Here is a 26682-nt window from a genome sequence, read left to right as displayed (position 1 = left end):
TGGGTGTATCTATATTTTTTAGCCTTCCTAAGTCCTATCCTTAGTGAAGGGTAGGTACCCTACGGTAGACAGACTTGATAAGGAAATCAAAAGGGTAATTTAGTTGGAGTTGCTAGGATTGGGTACCCAAATTTGTGCTGACTTGTATGATTCCTTGAGGGTGCTATGTCCGATCGATGGGAATTTCCTTCGGTATTGACAGTAGGTCCAGGTAGGGAGCTCCATTGATTTAGACCAAGAATTAGGGATCATTCCACTTATTATAGTGGAAGGTAGTTAGTACTTTTATTTTGGTTGTTTTGCGGTGATAGAGTATGTGTGTCGGCAGATTGTGATGAGATTAGGAAAAGGATCCTCTATGAATGTTGTGATGCTCCTACTACATGAGGTCATCTAGAGACTTGATGGACTTATGTTTTTTTTAACATCCTCAATCCAATGGGTAGAGGATGGGTGGGATCAAGCTTTGGAGGTTATGCTTTGTGCATACAGGTCCAGGCAACCATTACATTCGGAGAGGTACATCCCTATGGTCGAGTTTGCCTATGATCCTACTGAGCATATGGTATTGGTAGTAGCTAGAATATATGTTTGTTAGGAGTTGGGTTAATACCCCACAGTCCCTCAGACTTTGATAGCTTGAAGGATACACAGTTGTGGTGCCTGATAGTAGCTAGTTTCTGAGAGGGAGGTATGATATCCCCTAGGTACAAGGATTTACCAAGTCTTGGTATCATGCTAGCAGATAATTGTCTCGGTGATTTCAGGTTTCCAATTCCATGAGGAGTTGGACGATTGAAGGATGGTTTATATTCTTCAAGAACTTGGAAAGTTTATGTTTGTCTTGTTTCCATGGTCCTATGTTGGAGGAACAACAGCTTCAACTGAGATGGTTCCTTTTGATAGATGGCTATTGGATTGGATAGACATGTCTAAACTTGATTTTGGAGATAGCTAATTCATGCTAGCAGATAATTGTCTCGGTGATTTCAGGTTTCCAATTCCATGAGGAGTTGGATGATTGAAGGATGGTTTATATTCTTCAAGAACTTGGAAAGTTTATGTTTGTCTTGTTTCCATGGTCCTATGTTGGAGGAACAACAGCTTCAGCTGAGATGGTTCCTTTTGATAGATGGCTATTGGATTGGATAGACATGTCTAAACTTGATTTTGGAGATAGCTAATGCAGGTAGCCGGTTTCTCCTTCATTTATTTCCAACACTAGAAATGTTCTAAGGGAGGAGGAATGTTATGTACTTAGTACTAATCCTTGGGGTTAGGGACTAATCCAATAGGGTTAGAGGTGCCTTGAGATTAAGGAAAGAAGGCTTGGATGGATGGCTAAGGTTCAATGTTAATAAATCCAAGGTTATTAGCTATTTATGACTCGAGTGTTATTTATAGCAGCAGCAATAAGCACTATACAAGAGAGTCTTGGGTTATTATTGATTCATATGGTCTTGACCTCGACCAAGAGGCTTTCTTCTACAATATAGATGTGGTGTATCACTGGTAGTCTTGTCGAGGGCCCCTCCACCGGTTGTAAGATGCCATGGTTGACTGGCATGGACTTGTGGGAGTGGAAACTTAGCCCCTAGCTCGAATGTGGTTTGCGGATGTGAACCTCTAGTTGGGTGGTGAGCTTTCTTGTACCCCTTTTATTTGGTTTCTCTAACCTTGTTTATGCTTTTTTATTAGGTTATATCTTATAGGGATCTCACAAAGATGTGTTGAAGACCTTAGTTTTACCCAAATTGATCGTAAAGTCTCTCACCTTGTGAAATTTGTCCAATGCATGCAAGTGTTTCTCCAAATCCTTGGTTGAATCTAAAATCATAACAATGTCATTGGCATATAGCAATATTGGCACTAGTGTTTAGGAGCCTCTGCTTCCAAAATTGTCCACAGTTGATCTACGTTTTATCTTGGTTGTTGTCAAAAATTTTACACTATAAATCCATTTCTTTGATTACTAAATACTACACATTGGAATTGAAAAGAAATTTCTCATTTCCTAAACTCTCTGCAAACACACAAGATAGAGAGGTCCATTCTTGAAGGGGAGGAGAAAAAGGTGGAGGAAAGAGTTGAGGAAAAAGTGGTGAAGTGCAGCAACCAAGGAGACAAGAGGATGAAAACATGCAAAGATATGGATACTCGTGAGGTTAAAAAATTTAACCCTCCTTTTACTACTTATTTTGGCTCCCCATAGAGGGTAGAGCTAGTGAAGGGTTTGGGATGCTCTAAGAGTATGGTAACCATTTCATGCAGAAGCTTGAGTGTACCAAATAACTACACAATCAATGGTATAAATCTATCCCCTGAGGATGATGTTCTCTTTCATTATACTTGCAAGGGCCACATAAAACTTGCAAGATGTAGGTTTAGTTTCTAATGTAAAACTTTGTCTCAAAATAATTGATGATTATGGATTGGGAGTTGCAATAAGGGTAGCTATGGATGGTGTGAGGGGTGGGTGACCTAAGGAGGTTCATGTTCCCATCATGAGAAAATGTTGTGACTACCCCTGGTGTTAACCAAGGCTACCATGCAGCTAGGTGGACTTTTTGGGGAAACTCTAGCTTAAGGCAAGCAAGTTCCATCACTTTTTATTTCAAACGTATCTAGCACAAACATGAACATGATCGCCTATGAGTGGTGACTTCCCCAGGCCTCCTAGTAATCCTTGTGATCATGCTCACACTAGCACACCACCATCCAAGATCATGGCGGGAGGCAACATGCCATTCATTTTTTCACTTTTAAAGCAGTGTCCTAGCTTGTTCATAGGCACTTTTGGATGTCCTTTGGTTTTGGTATGGAAGAAGAGTGCTCAATATGGTATGGCTCATCCTCCTTATCTTCAGGTTTATCCATCTTGTTTAGATATGTCCACGTGGCATCCAAGTGCAAGATACATGTGACAGACACACGCCTATCTCGAGTCTGTCCAAGTCACGCTACCAGGTTTATACGATAAATGTGATCATTCACGTTCATCTTCACTCCTAACTCATGCACAAATTTGGCATTAATGAAGTTGTGAGTGCTACCAGGGTCAAAAAGGATTGCATAGTCTTCCCTAACACCGATGTATCAAGTCGTTTAGGACCGAAGACTGCTATGCTAAAACTCATTCCATGCAAGCACTCTAACCAAAATGAATAATATATACGAAAGAACTTTAAAGGTTACCCATGACTTCAATCAAATGAGCTACCTTGGTCTTTGTCTTTAGACAACTCGCCTTCATATGGCCTTCTTGACTACAAGAGAAAGTCCCTCCCTAATGTTCTGGTGGGGAATCTGTTGATGCTTTTGATCTTTCTTCGGACTGGGTTCACCCAAGACTAGGTTTGGTCTTGTGTATCCTTCCTTGACTGAAACTTTCATTTACGCCTGGAATCTTGATCAAAGGTTCTCGTGGATTGAGGTTTCTTAGAGACGTTCTTTTGAGTCTGTCCAGCCATCGTCTCTTTATAAATCCTCTAGTGTCTTGCTATGAATGTTCTTAACCTGTAGCTTGTGTTCTATGCCACCCCATGGATTAAAAAAACACACAATGTTGTGCCACTCAAGACTGCAACTCTCTAAATCTCTACAAATATGTGTCAAAAGACAATTTTTTCACATCCAAGTCCAAGAAAAAAACTATATCAAACTCATCCTCCATGTGGAGGAACTCATTGCGAAAAACTATCTCAAACGTTGCCCAAGTATGTGGTTTATTATTGAGTTCTTTCCACCATGTCAAGGCTTTCCTCCTTCAGGAGTCTCCTAACCATTTGAACCTTCTACGCTTCCGAGAACGGGGGAAACTCAAAGTGCACATTCCAATGGTTGATCCAAGAGTCAACCACATCCCAGGTCCTCTCCTTTATTACTTGTAGAAGCCTCGAGTACAAATGAAGGAGCTCCTATCTGCCGGTCCCGCAAGAACCGCTGCAACAATAACCGCTCTCTGAAGTACAACCATCTGATCCTACAAAAGTTGGATCTCTTCTTGGAACTCTACTCGGAGCTAAGCCATCTGCTCTTCGAAGACCCCACCTACTACATCTCCGGCGGGTGTTCCCTTGACCCTTGAGGACAATCTTCCTCATGGCCAAAAACATCATCATCAACAAAGTCAAGTCGTGCTACCATGGTAAAGGGAGAAGAAATATCTGCTAATGCAAGATATGATCGATTCTGAAAATTCAAAAAAGTCGGGTAGAAAACACAAGTTTCACATGAGAAACTGGAGAAAAGCACGCAAAAGTAAGGTGTCCCACCTGTACTCCTCACACTAGAGATAAAGATCCGACTGCGAATACTCGTATCAAGCCTTCAATCGATTTCGTAAAACTGACTGAGTACAAAGGGCGTAAAGCCTTTCCATTTTATGGCTTTAAAAACACCCATGTGCTTTTTTTTCCAAAAAAACCCAAAAAAAAACAGGCCTATTATAAACCAGTGTTCACAGATAATATTTTTCTTCACATATCTTAAAAAGTGCAATTTTAAAATTTACAAGTTTTACTTCAATATTTACATGTTTTTCACTAAAATATAACTAAAATGCTGAAAATTTTGTCAATCTTTAAAATTGTAAAAATTAAATTTACAAGTGAGATCATGAATTTTGTAGGTGCACTGTAAGGGTTTGCTTTTCTGTGAGCTAAATTTTATAGTAAAAATAGTGTAACTTCTGATTTAAAAAGCACAATAACCCTATAAGTGGCAAAACGAAGCTTTTCTTCCAAAAAAACTAGTCGCCATCTCTCTGTCGCTCTCCCGGCGCTACTCTACCATAAGCGCCCTCGGGACTATTTGACACCCCTTTTTTCAAAGGGGATCAATGGCGGACATTGTCGCTCAAAAATCGAGGATCGGGTGGGCCGTTGGATTTTTTGTGATCCATGTGTAATCCCTGTGAAATCCAAGTATGAACCCTGTGTGATCCCATCTTGGCATTTGGCTCCCTTTACACACAGGGTTCACACTTGGATTTCACAGAGATTACACATGGATCACAAAAAATCCGACAGCCCACCCGATCCTCGATTTTTGAGCGACAATGTCCGCCATTGATCCCCTTTGAAAAAAGGGGTGTCAAATAGTCCTGAGGCATAAGCGCTAACCTGCCCAACACGTGCCAGGCCCTGTACGGCCTTGTGCAGCTGTACAACTTACTGACCCCACTATACGGCTAACTACTGTTGTACGACCTAATCCAGGCCTGCAATCCTGCGAACAGAAGCCGTGCTGGCCTGACCTGACTACTGTCCTGTGCAGCCCCTTTGTTGGTTGTTGTAGGTGCCCTAATCCAAAGCTCATCCAACATTGAAACACAGCCCTGCTGCTCATAGAATTTGCATCTGCAAACCACCTCTAGCCAAGGGCTAAGGTTCCACTCCCACGAGTCCATGCGAGTCAAGCCTTGGCAACCCACACCACCAATGCTTGCCCACAAGGACCCTCGACAAGACTACCACGCCTCTTGGTCCAGGTCCAAACTACAATGAATCAATACCCGACTCACTTGTATATTGCTTATTGCTCCTATAAATATAGTCCCTAACCTTGAGGGTTAATACTAATACCTTGGAGTCTCTTTTATGGGTTTGAAGTTTTGCATGACCACAGCTGCCATTGACCAACTAGCGAAGGGCATGCCTCTCTAGCTCATCTAGGTAGCAATGTTTTCAGGCACATTTCCAAGAGCCTTCTACTATGTGTTGACACTTTGACACTTTTGTACGACTAACAGCTATGTATGTTGTAGCCTTTTGAGGGCCAAGTCTAAGGGAAGATTATAGAAAGGCTATAGATGATGATGATGTCGCACATGATCAGGAGTAAGCCATCAATACCACATGGCATTATACATACAGAGTTTGGGGCCACTGTTTACAGATGTCCTCTTTCAGACGGTCACTTATTATGTGTACTCTTGACAGAGATCGCCTCCTTGTTAGTATATGTTCAATGCCCGCCTCTCAGCATGTATCTCACATTGATGTATGGTGTACTTATTATGTGTACTCTTGACAGAGATCGCCTCCTTGTTAGTATATGTTCAATGCCCGCCTCTCAACATGTATCTCACATTGATGTATGGTGTACATTTGTATAGCCCCCATTATGAGGAAAAGCCATTGGTGCACATATCTTTAGTGGGAATCCCAGCTTAGATACTAGAAGAGGTCGTAGTTTGTGACCATTGATGGTTAGGAGATAATAAGGGGTACAAGCGTTAGCTCGAGTTCGGGGGCAGAGTCATTGGGCCGCCCGATAAGGTATAGGAAATATTCTTTCGAATATTTCCTCGGATATTAATTTCATCATTAGTAGGTGGCGGTTGGTTGGGATGCATTATGGATACACAAGCGGTGAGACGCATCAATGCAGCGTAGTTGCCCACGTCTTAGATGTGTCCACCGCACTACTTATAGCACTATAAATGGACATAGTTGACACCAACTAAGGCATCCAATGCTTGTAAGTATATTCCCTATACTCTCAGTATGCCCTCCATCTAGAGTCTGTCTAGATCGCCATCTAAGCTCTACCCTAGAGCGGACGGGTGGACATCACCATTATATTGCCCTTATCTCTTGTTTGGTATAATCAGAATTTTAAAATTCTCTCTATTCTCTCTATTGCATTGTCTAGTGTACTTTCTCTTACTGTATCTTTTTTCGTTGTGCCGTATTCTTATGTGGTATCAAAGCTAGAGGTATTCTTAGCAACAATAGTACACAAAGTCTAGTCTTTCTTTGTATAGAAGTAGCTTGGAGTGATGTCTACTTCAAGTTCTGGTGCTGCTGGTGTTGTGCATCCATCCACCTGCCTTCATTGAAGGCAAGTTATAGATGGGATAAACTATAGTCTTTGGAAGTTGAAAATCAATGCCATCCTTGATTCCAATGCGCTCGTGGAAAACGTTCTAGGAATAGACTAAGATCTATGGAAACCATTGACCCTAGCAATAACACAATCTAACCACCAGATGCTGCTCTTCGTCGGGCATGGAAGTAGCACAATGCAGATGCACTTTGCGCCATTGTTACCAATGTAAGTGATTCTATTCTTACTCTGATTCAACACACAACCAAGGCATCTGTGGCTTGGACCATACTAAGAAATCAATATGAGACCCGAAATCAGACCATGATTTAAAACATGGAGAATCAGCTTGCTGTTGAAAAGTTTGTTGAAGGAGAGGTTGCAGAAGCATTTATCTCTCGAATCAAAAACCTACAAGACCAAATGGTTGTTGTGGGAATCATGAAGACCAACGACAAGTTGGCTTGGAGATGCATCCGAATTCTACCGCAGAAGTATGATGGCTTGGTTTACAGCACTAAACACCCAGGTTAGAGTACCACCTCTTTCTTTTAAAGAATTTAGTGCTATGCTATTTGACGAGGAGATGAGACTCAAGACTCGTAATGGTGGTGACACCACATTTAGAGCCAATACAAAAGGCAAAGGTGGAGCTACTTCTGAACACAAGAAGAAGAAGTTTTCTAGTACGTGCTACTACTGTGACAAGAAGGGTCATGCCGTCAAAGACTGTAGAAAGAAGCAGGTTTATGAGAAGAACGGCACCATGAAGACTTCATGGAAGGGAAAGGAGTCAGCTAACAACGCCCAAGCTAAGTTGGAACTCTGGGTCTCCATAGAAGAGGTCTGCTCATCCGCGCTTAGGCTCTAGTTGTTAACTGTTCATGGATTTTGGATAGTGGAACATCCTGACATATGACCAGCAAAAAGGATTGGTATAGTTCCTGGTGGCATTTACAAGAATCCATCGATGTTATTGTCAGTAATAATGCTAAATGTCCACCCAAAAGGTCTTGAACCATCTCATTTGTGGCAACTTACAGGTGAAGAAAAGAAGTTATTCCAATGTGCTCTATGTGCCTCAAATAAAGAGAAACCTGCTTTAAGTTGTTGCAATAATAGATAGTGGCCTTGAAGTACGCTTCAAGAAAACAAGAGCAAAGATTCTAGATGCTCACTGATGAAAGACAATTGGCAAAGCTATGAGGAATAACAATTTATACGAGCTGAGTGCTCTTCCAGCTGTTGATTGCAGACAAGGACACAAGCAAACTTTGGCATGAACGATTTTTTCACATCAGATTTGTTGTACTGAAGGTAGATGCATGGAGATGGTGAAAAATTTGCCCACATTTGCAGAATTGCAGGAACCATTTGAAGCTTGTATGATGGGCAAGCAACAACTTAAGGCATTTCCACAAGAGAGCGGCAATCGAGTAAAGTCTCCTCTAGAGCTGGTACATACTGATCTTTGTGGTAAGATGTCTGCTGATACGTTGGGAGGATCTTCTTACTTTACGCTGTTAGTCACAGTAGGAAGATGCGGGTTTTATTTCCTTCGCGAATAAGGCTGAAGCTTTTGGCAAATTTAAACAGTGGCATAAATTATGGAGAATGAGACAGGACAGAAGGTGAAGAAGTTCTGAATGGATCGAGGAGGAGAATTTACTTCAGGTGAATTCAATACTGCAAGGAGCATGGCATCAAGCACCAGCTCACTGCTACACATACGCCTCAACAAAATGGAGTTGTGGAACGTCGCAAACCGCACAATCGTGGAAATGACAACGTGTATGATGAAAGGGAAAGGGTTACTAGACTCTTTCTGGGCTGAAGCAATCAACACTACAATTTACATTCTCAACAGATCCTACACAAAGGCGCTCAAAGGAATCACACCATATGAGGCCTACTCGGGTAAGCAGCCTTCATGTTCTCATTTTCAAACATTTGGTTGTGAATATTACATGTATATACCAGATACAAATAGAACTAAGCTTGCTGTCAAAAGCTAGAAATGTATCTTCCTTGGATACAGTATAGAGTCGAGGGCACATTAGCTATTTGATCTAGAGGCTAAGAAGATAATGGTTACCCGAGATGTGGTGTTCGTGGAGCATCCACATTCGGTGGAGGACAGGGATCCGTCCACTTTATCATCACACGGAGAAATAATCTACCAAGGAGGAGTTTTAGGATGATGAAGACTCTTAGAAATCACACCAGCTTGCTGCCCTTGCACCTAAAGGATAGCCACTTCTTACATGGGTAAGGCAGCTCTTTGGTGATCGCAACCACCCACCTGATATTGCAAAAACTTCTAATGGCTTACACAGATCAAAGTGAATAGAGGAGCAGAGAAGGTCTTCTAAACACATTGTCAATATGCCCTTGATGGCTAAGATAATGGATTTAGTGAGAAGGAGCCCACAAATGTAGAAGAAGCTTTGGCAAATCCAAAGTGGAAGGCAGCGATGCAGTCAGAGTATCATTAAAAATAACACTTGGGAGCTAGTTGATCAACCACCAAAACGAAAGACAATTGGTACCAAGCATGGAAAGAAATCTAATGGTTCATTGAAAAAATACAAAGCTAGGCTAGTTGCACAAGATTTTTCATAGGTGGAAGGTTTTGATGTCAGTGAAACCTTTGCTCCAACAACTCGAATGACCACTACTCGCACAGTACTTGCCTTGACTGCTAATAAGAAGTTGCTATTTTTTCAAATGTATGTAAAATCAGCTTTTCTGAATGGACATCTCAAGGAGAAGGTGTATGTCACTCAGCCCCGCCAAGGTTTGAGTTGTCCGAATCAAAAAATAAGGTTTGCAGGTTAAAGAAGGCTTTATACGAGCTGAAACAATCCCCAAGGGCATGGTATCAACGAATAGATACTTCTTTCAAAAATATTGATCTTTCTATAAGTGCATCTAATGCTAACTTGTATGTACTCAGTAAGGATGGCAAATATGTGACAGTCGTTCTCTATATGAACGACCTAATTATCACAGGCAACCATGAAGACTTGATTCAACAAACACGAGAAAGACTTGGCTCTGAGTTTGAGATGACAAACTTGGGACTCTTGAATTATTGTTTGGAGATCAAGGTATGGCAAGAGTCTGACAAGATCTTCATTTCTCAGTAGAAGTATACAATAGATATTTTGAATGCATTTACTATGACAGATGATAAGCCAATAAGTACACCAATGGAGGTAAACTCTAGGCTTTCTTCTGAGGACACTTCACCTTTGATTGACATCAAGATATACAGGAAGTTCGTTGATAGTCACACCACTAACACACCCAATATGAAATTGCATGTTTCATAGATTCAGATTTATTTAAAATAATCTTTTAATGAAACCATAGTATCATTGATCATAATCCTCCAAAATATCCAAGTTGAATTCTAATTTCCGATCATTCCTTTGTTGGTGTTGGGAGTTTGATTTTCTTGTGCAATATTAAACCAGACATTTGCTATGCAATTTGAGCAAGTTTTCCAACAAACCAAGGGAAAGCCATTGAAATGCAGCAATGCATGTGCTCAGGTACATCAAAGGTACCGAAATTACATACATGTCTGGTGACTCCTAAGTGGGATATTATGACTCTGATTCTGTCTAATGTAACTGCATAGGGGACTCACAGTGCTAGATGCAAGAGTATAAGAATATGGCACATCGAAAAAAGAAACAACAGAAAGTACACTAGACAATGCAATAGAGAGAATGGAAAGAATTTTAAGATTTTGATCATACCAAACAAGAGACAGATACAATATGATGGTGTTGTCAGTCTCGTATAGAGCTTAGATGGCGATCTAAACATACTCTGGATGGAGGGTGTACTGAGATATATACTCATAAGTATTGGATGCTTTAGCTTGTGCTAATTATGTCCATTTATAGTGCTATAGGTGGTGCGGTGACATGGACGGCTACATTGCAAGAGTATCCATTAACGCATCCCAACCGACTATCGTCCATTGATGATAAAATTAGTATCCAAAGAAATATTCTAAAGAATATTCTTTAGCCCAATGAATTCTCCTCGTAATGGGACCGTACAAATGTGCACCATACATCAATGTTCATGAATACATATTAAGAGGCAAACATTGGACATATACTAACAAGAGGTCTCAATGTCCACCAAAAGATGAACTAAGTTTCTTGGCCCAATGCCGAGTCCATGGAGATGTCGAGTGAGCTGGTCCTTCCCAAGAGCTTTGGTGAAAATGTTGGTGTAGTTTTGCTCCGTAGAACAGAACTCTCATCCTCCAATTCCCACACATAATGATATTGAATCTCAATGTACTTCGTACGAGTATGAAACATAGGGTTCTTTGCAATGGCCATGCAACTCTGATTGTCGTATCGTAAGGCCATGGCTGACTTCACTGGAGCTCCCATATCTGTTAGAATTCTCCTCAACCATATTGCCTCATAGGTAGCAAAACAAGCAGCCTTGTACTCTGCTTCAGTTGAAGCAATATCTTGAAAATGACTTTCCAACATCACAATCTCTAGCCCCAGAAAGATCAGGTCAGACAGGCTGAATTTTGCCCTCCTTGTTAACACAACCACCACCATTGATTCAAAGGTAGTTCGGTGGTATCAAGCACACGACATAGTATTCGGAGGTAGTCCAGTGGCATCAAGCGCACGGCATTGAAGAGGACCGTCCCCCTCCATTTCAGTACAAACTGGATTCCCCTACCTCAACCTCTCCAGCGGGAGATCAATCAGATCATGCAGTTAGATCGGAATGGAATCTTTGAGATCCCAAGATACATACGGATACACATCACATGGTATGCATATGGAGAGGTGGATTATGATGCAGGAGACGTCAAGAATGAGGGATGCTATGTGTTCAACTGCATGACCTACTATGTGATATGGGGGAGATTCCACATCCTTTTCTACAAGGGATTCGACCCACTTACATGGGTGATACAGTACGGGGGTCAGATGCCTGTGCATGTACTTGATGGAGCACAAGGGTGTATTGAGGCAGCACGCTGAGAGACAGGCCCACCATTGATAGAGCACCACTCAAAGAGTCATTATAGATTCATCTGGTACAAGCATCCACAAGTGCCCCTGTTCCGACATTACCAGTGCACACCCTGTAGGATTTCTATGAAAGAGCCGGATCTATCCTGCAGACCAGACACCCTCAATCCAAAGCACCACGCCAGCAAAGACATACACATCAGTCTTACCACCTATACGGATGCCTCTGCTAGAACACCCGTGCTTCAGCTCCGCACCCGAGTAGTTCTCGGTGGGCAAGCCTGATCTATCCTGTAGGGCAGACGCCCTCGATCCAAAACACCACAGCCCTCCAACTAACAAAGGCAAATCCAAGAGAATCTCCACTGAAATGACATGCTCCCATCGTAGAAGAATGGCATTCTGTCTGCCATCATATCAATACTAGGCAAGACAAGTATCATCACTAGAAAATGATGGCATATCTCACTCTACACCGCGACCATCTACTGATTATATGTACATACACTAGTATTAAATGGTTTCTTTTAACATGACATGCTCCCATCACAGAGGCCTGACATTCCCTCCACCATCAGATCAGTTCCAGCCAAGGCAGGTATCGTCATTAGCTGATCACGGCATATCACTCTACACACAATCACCAGAACAGCTCCTACACACCACCCTGGACTGGGCACACCACTGCATCGGCTACAAAATCCAGAGCACCTCTCAAGATACGAGAGCCATAACATCAAAGACATCTCATGAGAGAGAGAGAAGCCAAAGTAACCGCTAAGTCCAGATGCCTCACACAAAAAAAGGTGCACGAATGAAAACATATTAGTGGCAAATGTTCACAAAAACCACCACAACTATCACAACTTTATACAGAAAATTAAGAGATCAAGCATTGCTTTTTGTAGTACAAGAGCATTGCTTTTTGAAGTACAAGAGCATACACTTGGCACCCTATATTAGGCTAAACGAAGCCTGCCACATTCACCTTCAACCCATCTTACAAAAATCAAATGAAGAAACGGGAGGTCACAGCTAAAGCATTGCTTCAAAACTTATTTAAAAGCTTGTATACACAAAACTCTATTAGCCCTTGTTTAACAAGCCACAACATCCTCCTTGACAGAGAATACAACTTTCCCCTGATTCCAAAAGAATGAATCCGTTGTACATGTCAACAAAATGCTATTTTTAACGGTCCCTTAAATTCAGCACAATAAGCCAGACCCTAGAAAAGGGTTAATAAGAACCTCTTCAAAAAAATGTTTTGAGCCAAGAGAGGATCTTATATTGAGCTGTACAAACTGAATGGGGGGGGGGCTTCTTCAGGTAGTGAATCTTTTTAAATCGTCTTGATAATGGATCCAACACTCTGAAAAGGGCAGTTTAAGAGCAGCAACCACTTTTCTGTTGAAGTGGCTGCCCCTGCATTTGTACAAGCTTTGGCTTGTTGGCACTCATTGCTGGTTGACTAGCCATTCTGAGAAAACAAGCGATACAGCATGACATGAGCCAGAGCCACACAATAAATAGAATTTAATGCACAAATATAAGTGCTATAGAGCTCCCAGATTCTATCCAATGCACAAAACTTACCTGTTCTTGATCTCTGCTGCCATTGTCATAAAAGCATCCTCAACATTGGTTGCATTTTTCGCACTTGTTTCCAGAAAGGGGATGCCGATTTCATCAGCAAAGGCCTGTATATAGCAGAGGGAAAAAAAAAATATGGTCCATTTGATTCCCCAAGGCAATTTTTTTGAAGAGTAGAAACGCAGTGGTAAAACTTTTACCGTATCCTACCTTAGCAGTTTGAGTGTCAACAACTTTCTTGGCTGTCAGGTCACTCTTGTTTCCCACCAGAAGCTTGTTCACATTTTCACTTGCATAGCGGTCAATTTCATTCAACCACTGCTTCACATTGTTGAAGCTCTCCTGGTCTGTCACATCGTACACAATCTGAAAAGAGTAACATTTGAGACACGATAATAGAATGGCAGGTACTCTTGTATAGTTATCATAGGCTTCAGTAGGGTTAAGAGATGCCACAACTGGAACAAAAACAGGAAATTTCAAAATACACTCACAATAATTCCATGGGCTCCCCTGTAATAACTGCTAGTAATTGTTCTGAATCGTTCTTGGCCAGCAGTATCCCACTGCATGATAAAAGGTCAACAACCATTGCCAAGTAAACACTAAAAGCAAACAGAATAAACCACACTTAGTCCATAATGCAGGTCACTCACGCTCAATGCTCTTGTGCAGGTCACACACACTCAATGCTCTTATGCAGTACCTATGTTGGCATCAGCCTTCATGTATACAGACTCCCATATGTAGGTATCACACTTCTGTGCTACTTAAGATGTTTATATCAGATTTCATTTATACAAAGTTGGAAGAAGACATATTAGGCATGCTTTCTAAACTACCAAAGACTTCATTTAAACTGCATTCAAACTGTGTCAATGGAGAACTATTATATAGGAACTAATCACATACTTTCTAAATACTTTGTTCCACACTAATATGCATACAATCTTTTCAAAAGATTGTTGAATAGGTCACTACTTACAATCTGGAGCTTGATGGTTTTGCTGTCAAGTTCTACAGTGCGAATTTTCTGCAGTGTTGACATTTCAGCGCCTTTAAAACAAAAGAAAATTGGAGCCAAATCCTGGCTACAACAATAAAACTTAAGGTACTCACAAAGTCAACACCAATGGTACTGATGTAGCTCTCCAGATAGGAATCATCCTGAACAGCATAAGCTTACACTCAGAATTGAGATACAACCACCCTATCACACCAATATCAAGAGCAAGAGAAAAACACAAATCCCTTACAGCAAATCGAAGTAAAAGGCATGACTTTCCAACACCAGAGTCACCAATGAGCAACAACTTGAAAAGATAATCACTGCAACCACCACCATAAATCAGTTTTACTGCGTATAAAGCGCTCAATTACAGCCATAATTCAGCTTTGATCATGAAAATGCTCGATAAAACCATGTCAGTGTGCACAAACCAAGCCGGTCAATCCTAGTCTCTTTTCACAGAGAACAAGTTTGTGGAGTTACAAGAGAAACAATTAACGGGATCTAATAGAAAAAATTCCCATCTGGAAAATAGCAGATCCGGCTTTGAGACTCTTCCTTCAGAAAGATCAAGCAGATCTCGGCGAAACGAATACAAGTAATCATGACTGATTAGGCTTTTGGCAAAGGAGTATTGGGATCAAACGTAAACAGAAAAGCAGATTCACAAAGGCGATTAAAGGGCCAGATCCCAAACATAGAAGGCTACAAAGGCACCAACGATCGGCAACCCGGAACAAACCACAGCCAGGAAACCCTGAAAAGGCAAGAAAATTTCTACCAAAGCACAAAACCCTAAAAACACAGAAACCCTATAAAAGCAAAGAAACCCTAGAAAAGCACATAAACCCTAAAAAAACCACACGAAAAGCAGCCAAAAAAGAAGCATAAACAGATCTGGGTGAGATAGTACGTACTATTCGGGATTCATGATCGCAGAAGGGCGATTCGAAGCGGGGATGGACGATCTTGCGTACTAGAACAGAGATGGCGATGGCGTCCTTCTCCTCGCACAGACAAACAACAGAGGGCAGCGACGAGGGAGAGGGCAGCAATGAAATGATGTTGCGTGGATGGTTGTTTTATTATCAAGGGGCAATATATTAAACAACGCTAAATTAGAATATATAATGTCACCATGAATACATATATAAATTAGGGTCTTGGTCAATGCTTTTCTTGCTCACTCGGTTATGAAATATCTATTATAGATATATGGTTCAATTATACTTTTATTGGAAATTTATGAGCCTATAGGTGACAGATCTACCTAAACACACTACACAAACATCAAGGTAAAAAAAAACCTCCTTGTTGGCATTGATACGCAATTCCCAAAATATATTAAGCAGTGTCAGAAACAAACCTTTTTCCTAACCAGTGAAAAAGAGGATGACCTTCGAGCTCAATCGGTTTTTATTGAAAAAATGCATAAATTAACAAGTTTATAGCTAAATTTTAAACCTTTAAATTCAAGGCTAAGCAAAACTACAACAGGTTTTTCTCAATTTGAGCCATGAAAATTGCACTAAAGGACGAATTTATCTGCCTCCGAGTTAATTATTTTACATGTGCTCAAGGTTGAGGGCCCAATAACCCACCCCTCACTACCAAAATACATTAATAACAATTGTGATAAAAAAGCATCTGACTTGGTCACCTCATGGTAGAGGACCCAATAACCCACCCCTCACTACCAAAATATGTTAATAACAATTGTGAGAAGAAAGCCTCCAAGTTAATCCTTTTTTACATGCGCCAAGGTAGAGGGCCCAATAACCCACCCCTCACTACCAAAAGAACAGAAATGGCTAGAATGACGTCTCAAGAGAAAAAAAAGCATGGCTTATATTGCTTCAATGAATTGTGTGCAAAAAAATTATGAGTGAGTGTTCTTTTATTCGCATGCATAGTTCTTGTCTCATTTCTCCACCTCTTGGTGCTTCATGCTCAAGCAAGTGGCTAGAAGAAACTTCCCACACCAAGTACATAGTCATTTATCATAAGGATTTTCTAGAGGTGATCTTATAATAAGGATTCCAAACTCTCCAATCTCTTAAAGTGTATCAATCTCAAAGCCTTCAAATTTAAACTTTCCCTAGGTTTTGTGAAGCTAAAAGTTGCACAAACATTAAGCTCATGTGTTTTTGTACATGTGATAAAAGCAATAAGAATCTCAATCATGAACATTTTTTGCACTAAAACGAAAATTCAATATTAATTACATCCTCTCATGTGGTTTACCTAGCGTTGCATACACTAGAGTAGGCAAGAAGAGGGGAGATTCATTGGGTAGAAGTGCCATTCATTAATGGTTGTTCTTAGTTATCATGGAGAAGGGGATAAAAACCTTTCTTTATAGAAAATTGGGGCATTGTTAGTTTGCAAGTGTTTTGGAAAAAGGTGAATTTTGAAGCTTCTATTTGGAGACTATACTAGGCAAACAAGGTAAGTGAGAATTTTATTTCAACATTATTGTTTGTACTTTTAATAAAAGGGCTTGTCATATTGGATGTAGTCTTTTGTATTTTAGTCTAGGTTGCCATTGGCTCTAAATCTTGTTGTTCCTCAATGAAAACTATTCAAACACTAGTCCCATGATTGAGCTAATTGACATGTGAAAAGATACCTCCAATTTTTTGTGAAAATAGTTCGAACGCTAGTCACATGATTGAGCTCATTCACATGTGAAAAGATACCCCCAATTTTTTGTGAAAAGGGAAACAAATACATGTGCATTTATGAGACATTTTTACTTTTAAGGATTTTGGGCTAAGCAGCATTATGCCACTCCATCACCACCATTTTAATATTGGTGACACAAGATTCCAGTTGCCCCTCTTCATAGTCTACATGAAGTAGGCTAGTTTTGTTACTCGTAAAGATACTTTTAAGTGATAGTGCTTGGGGAGTCTCGGCTACTTGGAAAGTGTGGATGGTCATTCTTAACTCCTAAACACCCAACATCCCATCATTTTACAAGGCTTTTCTTATATATTTATTTCTTGTGGTCTTCAATAAATCTCCTTGATTTTTTTTAGAAAACGCTTATTTGAATGGTTCACCTTGGCACAAGGAGTGGATGGTTTGTTAAAACTTAGAAAGCTGATGATGTAAGAGTTTTTTTCATTTTTTCTCCTCTAGGTATAAACTAGTGCTCTCTCTCTCTCTCTCTCTCTCTCTCTCTCTCTCTCACACACACACACACACACAAAAGTACAAAGCTTACAAGATTAGAGTTCTCAGTTGTCAAAGACACTAAAGGGTGAGCGTTCACTAGCATAAATGAAGTAGAAGGATACCAAATTAGCTAAGGAGTGTGCACCTTATTAAAAAATCAAATGAGTATTCTTTTGTGATTATCAAAAAGTTTACAAATTTATACCAATTTGATGTAACCAATGAATCTATGAGTACTATAGCCTGACTAGTTGACTAGTAGGTTTTTTCTTTTCCTTTTGGTTCTACTTTTTAAGAACTATAGCTTTTGCACAAGACCTCCATGATCTCCATGTGTGTACATTAGCTTATAGGTTAGTTTGGCCCCTAATTGCATTAAATAATCTCTCTCTCTCTCTCTCTCTCTCTCTCTCTCTCTGTGTGTGTGTGTGTGTGTGTGTGTGTGTGTGCATGCACGTGCGCGCATGTATACGTGTATGTGTATGTGTGTGTGTGTACGCATGTGTGTGCGTGCTTGTGCGTGCGTGTGTGTGTGTGTGAATGTAGAATTTAGCAATCCTTTTAACTAGAAATACACCTTTTGAAATGTTAAAAAGCATTTGCTCTATGCTCCACCCTCATGTTATTACTGTGGGTAACAGATGTGCTCTATTTTGTAAGGCCCCCTTTATGAGGAGGTCTCAAATGGTCAACCTATATCAAGTCCCCTAAGAGACTTTGTTGTAGTCTAATATGGTCCTAGTTGGATCCTAGTCAGATGATATGGTCAATTGGTCATTTTAGTCGACGTGGAAAATCTTGGGTACTATATATAGACTAGTTTGGAAGCCTTAGTTCATCATCGAGTTCAATGTGTTCAAGCACTATTATAAGCAAGGCCTTGTCCCCCTAAAAGTGTTATGGGCAGATTATATGTGCATATACTAAGAGGCTAACCCACCCTAGGCATGTGAGCGTGGAAGCATGGGGACATGCTTTAGTGGGGCAAGGGTTAGGTCTAACCTTGGGTTGAGGTTAGGGTCAGGCATTCAAGGGTCACACATGGAAATAAAGTGTCAAGAGTCACTTGAGTGCTCTCCGGTATGTGGTACTTCATTGTATTGATGTGTGCACCCTTAGGCTTGGGGGTGGTTGGGTAGATGAGTAGATGAGTATGTGGTACTTCATTGTATTGATGTGTGCACCCTTAGGCTTGGGGGTGGTTGGGTAGATGAGTATATGCCTGGTTTATACATGTTTATGTATAGTGATTAGCTAGAAAGATCTTTAGGGTTTTAACAGTGGTATTAGAGCGGTCTTTAGTTAATTTTTGATGTTTTTTCTCCTCTTAATTTCCTCTTATTATTCTAAATTTTAAGCATTTTTTAACATTTACTAAGCAAAAAAATTTATTTTTTGGTTTGTTTTGGTGGTGGTTGTTGGGAATGTCAATATGGCGGTCGGAACATGGTGCTTCTCGACTTGGATGGACGTATCGACGTTGTGGGAAAATTTCGTGAGTGGAAATGCTATTTTTCTCTATTTTTATGGTTAAAATAAGCATTTTATGGATTTTTTAAAACCAAAATACTGCACATGCTACTGTGGGTATTTTTTGGTAGAAAGGATTCCCTACATTTCTATAAATTTTAGGAATTTTTTCTAATTTTTAAGGACATTTTTGGAGCATTTAATATGCATTTTTAATGCATTTTTGTGAGTTTCCCACAAGTATGTTAGCACATTTCTATGATTTTTTGGTGAAAATCAGTGGGGGCAGAATGTGGATGCATTAGGTTCTCTCCCGTGTGTGTGGCGATGGATTCTTCGCTCTTTCTTGGATTTTCTTCCTTCTTCTTTCTCTTCCGCGTGGGAACACCACTTATGTGGGTATAATTGATTAGTGAATAATCAAGATTAATAAATAAACTTGATTAGTGGTTAAGCACCTTGATTAATAAAGTGGAAGAAAAGAGGAGATGAAAAAAAGATGGAGGAGGGTGTTGAGGTGGAGAAGGGGTGGGGAATGGAGTAGCTAATGCTCCCCCCTCTCTCTCACGAAATCACGCACAAGGGGGGGGGGGGGGGGGCTTTTTTTTCTAGCCCGTGGCTGTCTGCGCAACCTCCCCCCCATGATTCTATTTTAAAAAAAAGCTTTTGTAAAGCTTTTAAAATAAAAGGGGAAAAAATCTTCAAATTCATGATTTTTTTAAAAAAAATATCTTAGAGCCCTTAGGCCTTTGGGGTCCTTTTTTTTGTCTTTCAAATTTCGGAGTTGTTTGTCTCTTCATTTTTCACAAACCCTTGGTTGTCCGCATTCCGAGGTGACCATTATAGCATTATATGGTAGTGATGTGTGTGAACACACTTAGGACTGCCGAGGCACTTTTTCCCTCACTAAGAGGTTTTTTTTCGCGTGTGTATGTACACCCTCTTATCTACTCATTTTGGAGTGTGTACTTATCTTTTGTATCTAGCACACATTTGTTCATTCTATTCTAGTGAGTTTGTGTGCTCTTAAGCTTCTCTATCTTGTGTGTGTGCATTGTTGAAACCCTAACCCTAATTCCAACAATTGGTATCAGAGCTAGCTTCCTTGACACGATCTAGTAGTCTGCCTCCCTCCTCACGACCCTTTTTTTTTCTCCGATTGAGATACCCTCTTAGGGGAAGAAGGTGTATACTATAGTGCATTGTATACAATGTCTACAACATTTTCGGGGTCTGCGGCACGATTCGGGCGCGTTTTGGGCAGCGTAAGGTTTATGTAGACGTTCTGGAGAGGCATCATTTTGGATTGGTTCTGCTCGATTTTGGGTGTTTAGGCTATGTAACGACAAAGATTTGGTGTGCAACAGCACCTACAGTGTCTTCAACAAAGATTTTGGTGTGCAACAGCACCTACAGTGTCTTCAACAACATCGACTATCATACTTTTGCCAGTAACACTCTATTCTCTACTTTGTGTTAAATTTAATACACTTTGCAGGTGATTCAATCAGTTTGGTAGCCATCCAGGGTTGCATACTGAGTACTTGTAGTGTGTTGAAAGATTTTGCCTTCGGTAGAAAGTCATGGCTCTAGTAGTAGTGATGTATTCAACATGTTGTCTGCTCTGCTAATAAGGACAAACTTGACGGGACTAACTACCCATTGTGGTCCTATATGATGAGGCATGTACTAGTTGCTTGGAATGTGGTCAGTGGTAGTGAAACTCGTCCTATTTCACAACTACCAGTGCAACCAGGTGTTGTAGGTACATTGGAAGTAGAATCTGATATAGATGTGGCTCCTCCACATGCACCACCAGTACCTCCCACTGCTGCTCAAACGAGATGGGATGGAAGAGATGCACAGGCACATGCATTGCTTGCACTTTCTGTGAAGCGAAGCATTATTCCTCATATTCGGTCATGTAAGACTTCAAAACATGCATGGGATGCACTTGCTGCATTATATCAAGTGTGCAATGAAGCACGTGTTGCATATCTGCGCAAACAGTTGGAGTCTAAGCACATGAATGAGGGAGACTCAATGGATAGCTTCTTGACCAAGATCAAAGATTTTAAGGAGCATCTTGCTAGTGTGGATGAGATATATCCTGATAGTACATTGGTGCCCATAGTTCTCAATGCATTGCCGGATTCTTATCAGAGTTTTGCCTCTACTCTTAGACTCATGATGAAGGGAAATCCAAATGCCCTTACATTTGATGAGTTGGTTTCAGTACTCTTGCAAGAAGAGCACTCTAGGCAAAACAGATCTAATATGCGAGTTGGTGACCAAGCTTTTGTTGTTGCCAATCAGAAAGGCAAAGGTAAAGCTTCTTCGCATGGTGGCTATAAGCCAAAATCAGAATCCTCAGGTAAGGATGCAGAGAAAGAAGGTGATAAGCCTAAAAATAAGGGTAAGTGTCACTATTGCAGGAAACCATGGCACTACATACATGAGTCCAAGAAAAGGCTAGAGAAGGAGAAAAAGAAAGAATCGGGCATGGCTATGGCTGATGCATTTGCACCAAGTTTTGCTCAAGATGATTGGGCATGGACTGTACATTGCAATTATGACCCTTCTGTTCATGATGTATGCATGTTAGTGGCAGAATCGGATGCTTGGTACTTTGACAATGGTGCTAGTAAGCACATTACTTCACAAAAAGGTTTGTTCTCATCTCTGGAATCTGTCCCACGTGCAGGAACCGTCACATGTGCAAATGGTTCCTCATATCCTGTCAAAGGAGTTGGTAGAGTTGTGCTCACTGCTGCAAATGGGGGCACATTTACTCTTTTGAAAGTTTTATATGTGCTAGGCATTAAGAAGAACTTGCTGCTGTTAGTTTCAGCCTTAGCCTTGTTAGGCTTGACGGTGAAATTTGTGGATGATAGATGTACAGTTTAGGATAGAAATGATGGTTATTCTATCATTGCCTCAGGTACCTTGTTTCATGGCGTATATAAGATGGATGTATTTGAGAGGTCGCAGCATGATGCTTGCTCAGTCTCTACGACTAGTGCTATGAGTGATGTAGAATTATGGCATGCACGATTTGGCCATCTGAATTATGGCAGTTTGTTATGCCTTCAAAGGCATGATATGGTATTTGAGTTGCCAACTCTTGAGACCCCTACTAGACATGTATGTGAGGGTAAAATGCATCGGGCATCATTTCCAAAGGATGGATCTGTGAGAGCGGTTAAGAAATTACAGCTTATACATAGTGATGTATGTGGTCCTATGAGGACACCATCTATTGGGGGATATCTCTACTACGTCACTTTTATTGACGATTACTCCAGATATAGCTAGGTGTATCCATTAAAGCAGAAGTCAGAGGTTTTTATGTGCTTTAAGCACTTCGTTCCATGGGTAAAAATGCATGTGAATGTAAAGTTGGTACCCTTCATTCAGATCGAGGGGGAGAGAATATGTCCAAGGAATTTCATGCATATATGGTGGCTGAAAAAGGCATAAGGCATCAATGTACAGTGCCATACACACCTCATCAAAATGGTGTGGTTGAGAGGAAGAACAGGTCTCTCATGGAGATGGCACGATGTATGGTGAAAGCCCAAGATTTACCTCATAGTTTTTGGTTAAAGGCAACTATGTGCACAAACTATGTGTTGAACAAATGCAGTCTAAAACTCCTTATGAAGCTTGGCATGGCAGGAAGCCTTCTGTGGCTTATTTGCGTGTTTTTGGTTATCTTGCTTATGCTCTTGTATCTAAGCAACAACGCAGTAAGCTTGATGATAAGGCAGTTAAATGCATATTTGTGGGATACAATTCAGAAAGCAAAGGGATATAGACTCTACCATCCGGCCTCAAAGTGGATTTTAGTAAGTAGAGATGTTGTTCTTGTCGAAAACTCAGTTCAGCCCATGCTATCATGCAAAAAACAGCATAATGTATGCTCACAGGACATGTTTGATTCGCTCCTACCTTTGTTTAATGGAGGGCAATCATATGTAGAGCAATTGAATGCTCAACCAAGTGCTAAAATTCAGCCTTTGTAGGTGCAAAATCAGCTTTTTGATGAGGCAATTATTGAGGATGTAGTGGATGAGGAGAGAGCAGCCATAAAAGAATCTAGGCGTATGCCAAAATGGCTTATGCAGACATTGAGGGATAGCAAGTTGGTAGCTCCGTTACCTAGCAGAACTCGTGTAGTTTCTCATCATGCAGATTATTCTCATGTGGATCATGTTCTCATTTCTACTTTATGTAATGAGGAGGAACCTGTTTCCTTTGAGGAAGCACAGGATGATAATCATTGGATGCATGCTATGCAGGATGAGTATAACTCTATACTCAAGAATGATACCTGGTATTTGACAGATCTACCTCATGTGGCAAGAAGGCCATTGGTACTAAGTGGGTTTACAAGTTAAAATGCAAAGCAGATGGTAGCATTGATCGCTACAAGGCCAGACTTGTTGCAAAGGGATATGCCCAGTAAAAGGGCATTGATTATGATGAAACCTTTACACCCACATCTCGTATGACTACCATTAGGTGTCTCATTGCTTTGGCATCACATCATGGGTGGAATGTACATCAGTTGGACATTAAGACTGTATTCTTGAATGGTGATTTACATGAGGTATATGTATCGCAGTCTCTTGGTTTTGATGTGAAAGGGAAAGAGTCTAAAGTATATAGGTTGAAAAAGGCTCTTTATGGCCTTAAGCAGGCTCCTAGAGCATGGTATGAGAAGATTCATGCATACTTGGTTGCAAATGATTTTTGCAACAGTCCAACAGAGAGTACCCTCTATGTGAAGAGGAGTAAGGACACATTTTTTGTCATCGTTCTATACATTGATGACATGCTGCTCACGGCACCCAATATAGATCAGATTTCAGCCTTTAAGGCTGATTTACAGTCGACTGGGTGCACCGAGATTGTATGCCATGGCATGTTCATGAAGTTTGCTAGCCTGGTGTTCTCTAGCCATGCCTGCACACCTTCAATATCTGTTTCTATGTTGGTGAAGGGGTTGAACATCACCATGGTGCTTGCGCCTATGATGTGTTAATAAAGAGTGTAGAGTGCTATTCTAGGAGAATAGAATGCAGCAAGCATGGTTACAAGAGCAGCTGTGATGGCTATGAAACTTAAGGCCAAATTAAGAAAGTTAGAACAGGGTGTAAGGCGTACAAGTGCATGCAAGAAGATAGAAAGTGAAAAAGTAACTGTATTCACAAAGAACCTAAAAATAAAATTTGTGCAGTGTGTTGTGCATGATTGCCACACCATCCTCAAGTTAGCATGGTAAATGAGTATTAAAAAAATAAATTCTACAGAAGAATATGCAATAATGGTTTCTTGAAGCGTGCCCTCATTAATTTGATTGACCTCTAGGTAGTGGCTGGCGCTGCCTCATTAATGAAAGGATTTGGTGGCATCGGCCCATTGTACAGTTGAAGGCAATAGCCGTTCACTGGCTTTTGGAATCATTCCCTTATGAGTGTTTCGAGTAGAAAAGTTCCATCATAGAACTTTCCTACTATCCAGAATGTTCCATTGCACCTGAGCTTCAATTTCCCCGAATGCAAACCCATATGTGATTGGAATAGGAGGACCAAGTCTTCCTCTTCAAATAGCCGAAACCTAGAATGTTGGTCCACCCACTTCTTCGTCCTCTTCTGGATCACTGTGGTAATAACGAAGGAACTGGTAAATCTGTCCTCATCCAATTGCATGAGCTAATCGAGCCATTGCTGTAGGGATTCTTCTAGACTTAGTTTTTTTGCTATGGCAATCGAGAGATTGGGCACCATGAACTCCATTAGTACCACTACTTAAGTGCCATATACCAGTTTGAATGGGGTCATCCCTATAAAGACCTTATAGGTAGTTTGGAAGGCCCAATTCGTGCAATTTTCATTCACCAGCTTCTTGAGGATTTGTTTGCAGGATTTTATATGTGGACTCTCCTTGACCATTGGCCTATGGATAATAGACTATGGACTTCTTATGGATGATCAAGTGCTAGGTGACCAATTGGTACCAGATGATGTCATTCCCAAAATGTTTGCCTTGATCATTGACCAAATCAATTGGACATCTGAACTTGCTGTTGATGATCATCTCATATAGGAACTTGGCAGTGGACTTGGCTGTATTGTCCTTAAGAGCTCTTCCTTCCACCCACTTGGTATAGTAGTCCGTGGCCACCAGAACGTATTGGCTATATTGTCCTTAAGAGCTCTTGCTTCCACCCACTTTGTATAGTAGTCCGTGGTGGCCACTAGAACATGTTGGTTATCGGTAAAGTGGGCTGATGGCTTCAATGGACCCACAAAATTGAGTGCCGTTTCTGGAATGTCTCTAGTGGAAGGATTGGATTGTGAGGCATCCAATCTTTGTCAGTTAGCTAACCAAGCCTCTGGTACACATCACATTGCTTGGCCACTATGTAGGCATTTGCTAGTACCATCGGCCACCAAAGACTGGCTTGGAGTACCTTCCTCCAAATCACCTCCCTTGAAAAGTGGCCACAACTAATCCCTTGATGGGCTTCCCAGAGGACAACCTCATGTTCATGAGGTGGAACTAATGGAGAATCTGGTCAATGCCCCTCTTGTACAGATGTTTGGCTATCACTTGGAAAATCTGACTTCGGATAGCTAACCGCTTCCTCTGGTCTCGAGAAAGGTTATCCTCCATCAAACCTGTGGTGGCTACAAATTGTAGCATTTCATCGTACCAAGTTGAAGGGATCGACTGTCTCTGCTTTGTAAATAGCTTCGCATCTGGTAGGTCATCAACCATGCCGATCAGAGCTTCATCAGTCTCTAGTCGAGATTGGTGGTTTGCCACTGCATGGCTAGTTCTTAGGGTGTACACAATGCTGAACTTGAACTACTATAGGATTAGCATCCATTGAGCCATTTTTCTCACCAAACTCTGCTTATCCACTAGATAGAGCAATGCAGAGGATTGAAATGTGGCTGGAGCATTCTTTAGCTTGGAAGTCATTACATTGGATGCGAAGGCATCCCATTTGGTGAAGAATGTTGTCTTCTCCCGATCCTCTGGCACACCATATGGACCTGATTGTAGCCATTAAATCCATCCAAGAAGGAATACATTTTGTTGGCCCGCTATTGCATCCAGCAGCAAACAGCAGAGGGAAGAGGTCTGTTTATGGTTGCGGCATTGAGCTTCTTGTAGTCCACACAGACCTTGAGATTTTGAGTTTTATTAGGGAAAATCATGATTGGAGACACCCAAGTTGCCCAATCGATCGGATATATGAATCCAACATGGAGTAAATTATCTAGATCCTCCTTCACCCTTTTTGTGTAGTTCGGGTTCATCTGATATCTTTGCTATCGGATATCGGAACTACGTCCTCCTTCAGATTGATCCGATGTTGGTAAAATTGAGGGTCAATCCCTTTCATGTTGGTGTAGCTCCATGCAAATACATCCTTAAAGGAAGTGAGTAATCCCTGAATCTCCTGTGTCTTTAACAATTCTCCTCCGTGATCCGTGACTTGTTGGATCAGATCACCAAATTGTATTGTGACCTTAGCTTCTTGCTGAATTATCGATC

The 26682-nt window shown here is 40.9% G+C and overlaps 1 protein-coding gene across 1 annotated transcript; it reads right to left on the bottom strand.

Moving 5' to 3' along the window:
- Positions 1–12891: 12891 nt before the first annotated feature.
- LOC147629697 (GTP-binding protein YPTM2) lies at positions 12892–15540 on the bottom strand. The gene is made up of 8 exons (XM_086811238.1): positions 15378–15540; positions 14708–14780; positions 14571–14618; positions 14437–14484; positions 13946–14017; positions 13662–13817; positions 13455–13558; positions 12892–13338 (listed from the first exon to the last, which is right to left on the bottom strand). Exons 1-8 carry the CDS (start codon positions 15389–15391, stop codon positions 13245–13247), a joined length of 609 nt encoding a protein of 202 aa, XP_086667364.1. The 5' UTR covers positions 15392–15540; the 3' UTR covers positions 12892–13244.
- Between the last annotated feature and the right edge of the window lie 11142 nt (positions 15541–26682).

The sequence above is a fragment of the Cibotium barometz genome, chromosome 17 (assembly GCF_041138505.1).
Source record: "Cibotium barometz isolate CiBa-2024 chromosome 17, ASM4113850v1, whole genome shotgun sequence".
Classification (NCBI taxonomy): domain Eukaryota; kingdom Viridiplantae; phylum Streptophyta; class Polypodiopsida; order Cyatheales; family Cibotiaceae; genus Cibotium; species Cibotium barometz.
Note: the sequence above shows the minus strand (reverse complement) of the source record. Positions and strands in the feature narration are given on the sequence as shown.

What these genes read in the sequence shown, in the direction of transcription:
- LOC147629697 (XM_086811238.1), bottom strand. An exon ending in GGGGAGCCCATGGAATTATT is followed by an intron (nt 13,818 to 13,945) that starts GTGAGTGTATTT and finishes TACTCTTTTCAG; the next exon opens with ATTGTGTACGATGTGACAGA. An exon ending in GCAGCAGAGATCAAGAACAG is followed by an intron (nt 13,339 to 13,454) that starts GTAAGTTTTGTG and finishes TTGTTTTCTCAG; the next exon opens with AATGGCTAGTCAACCAGCAA.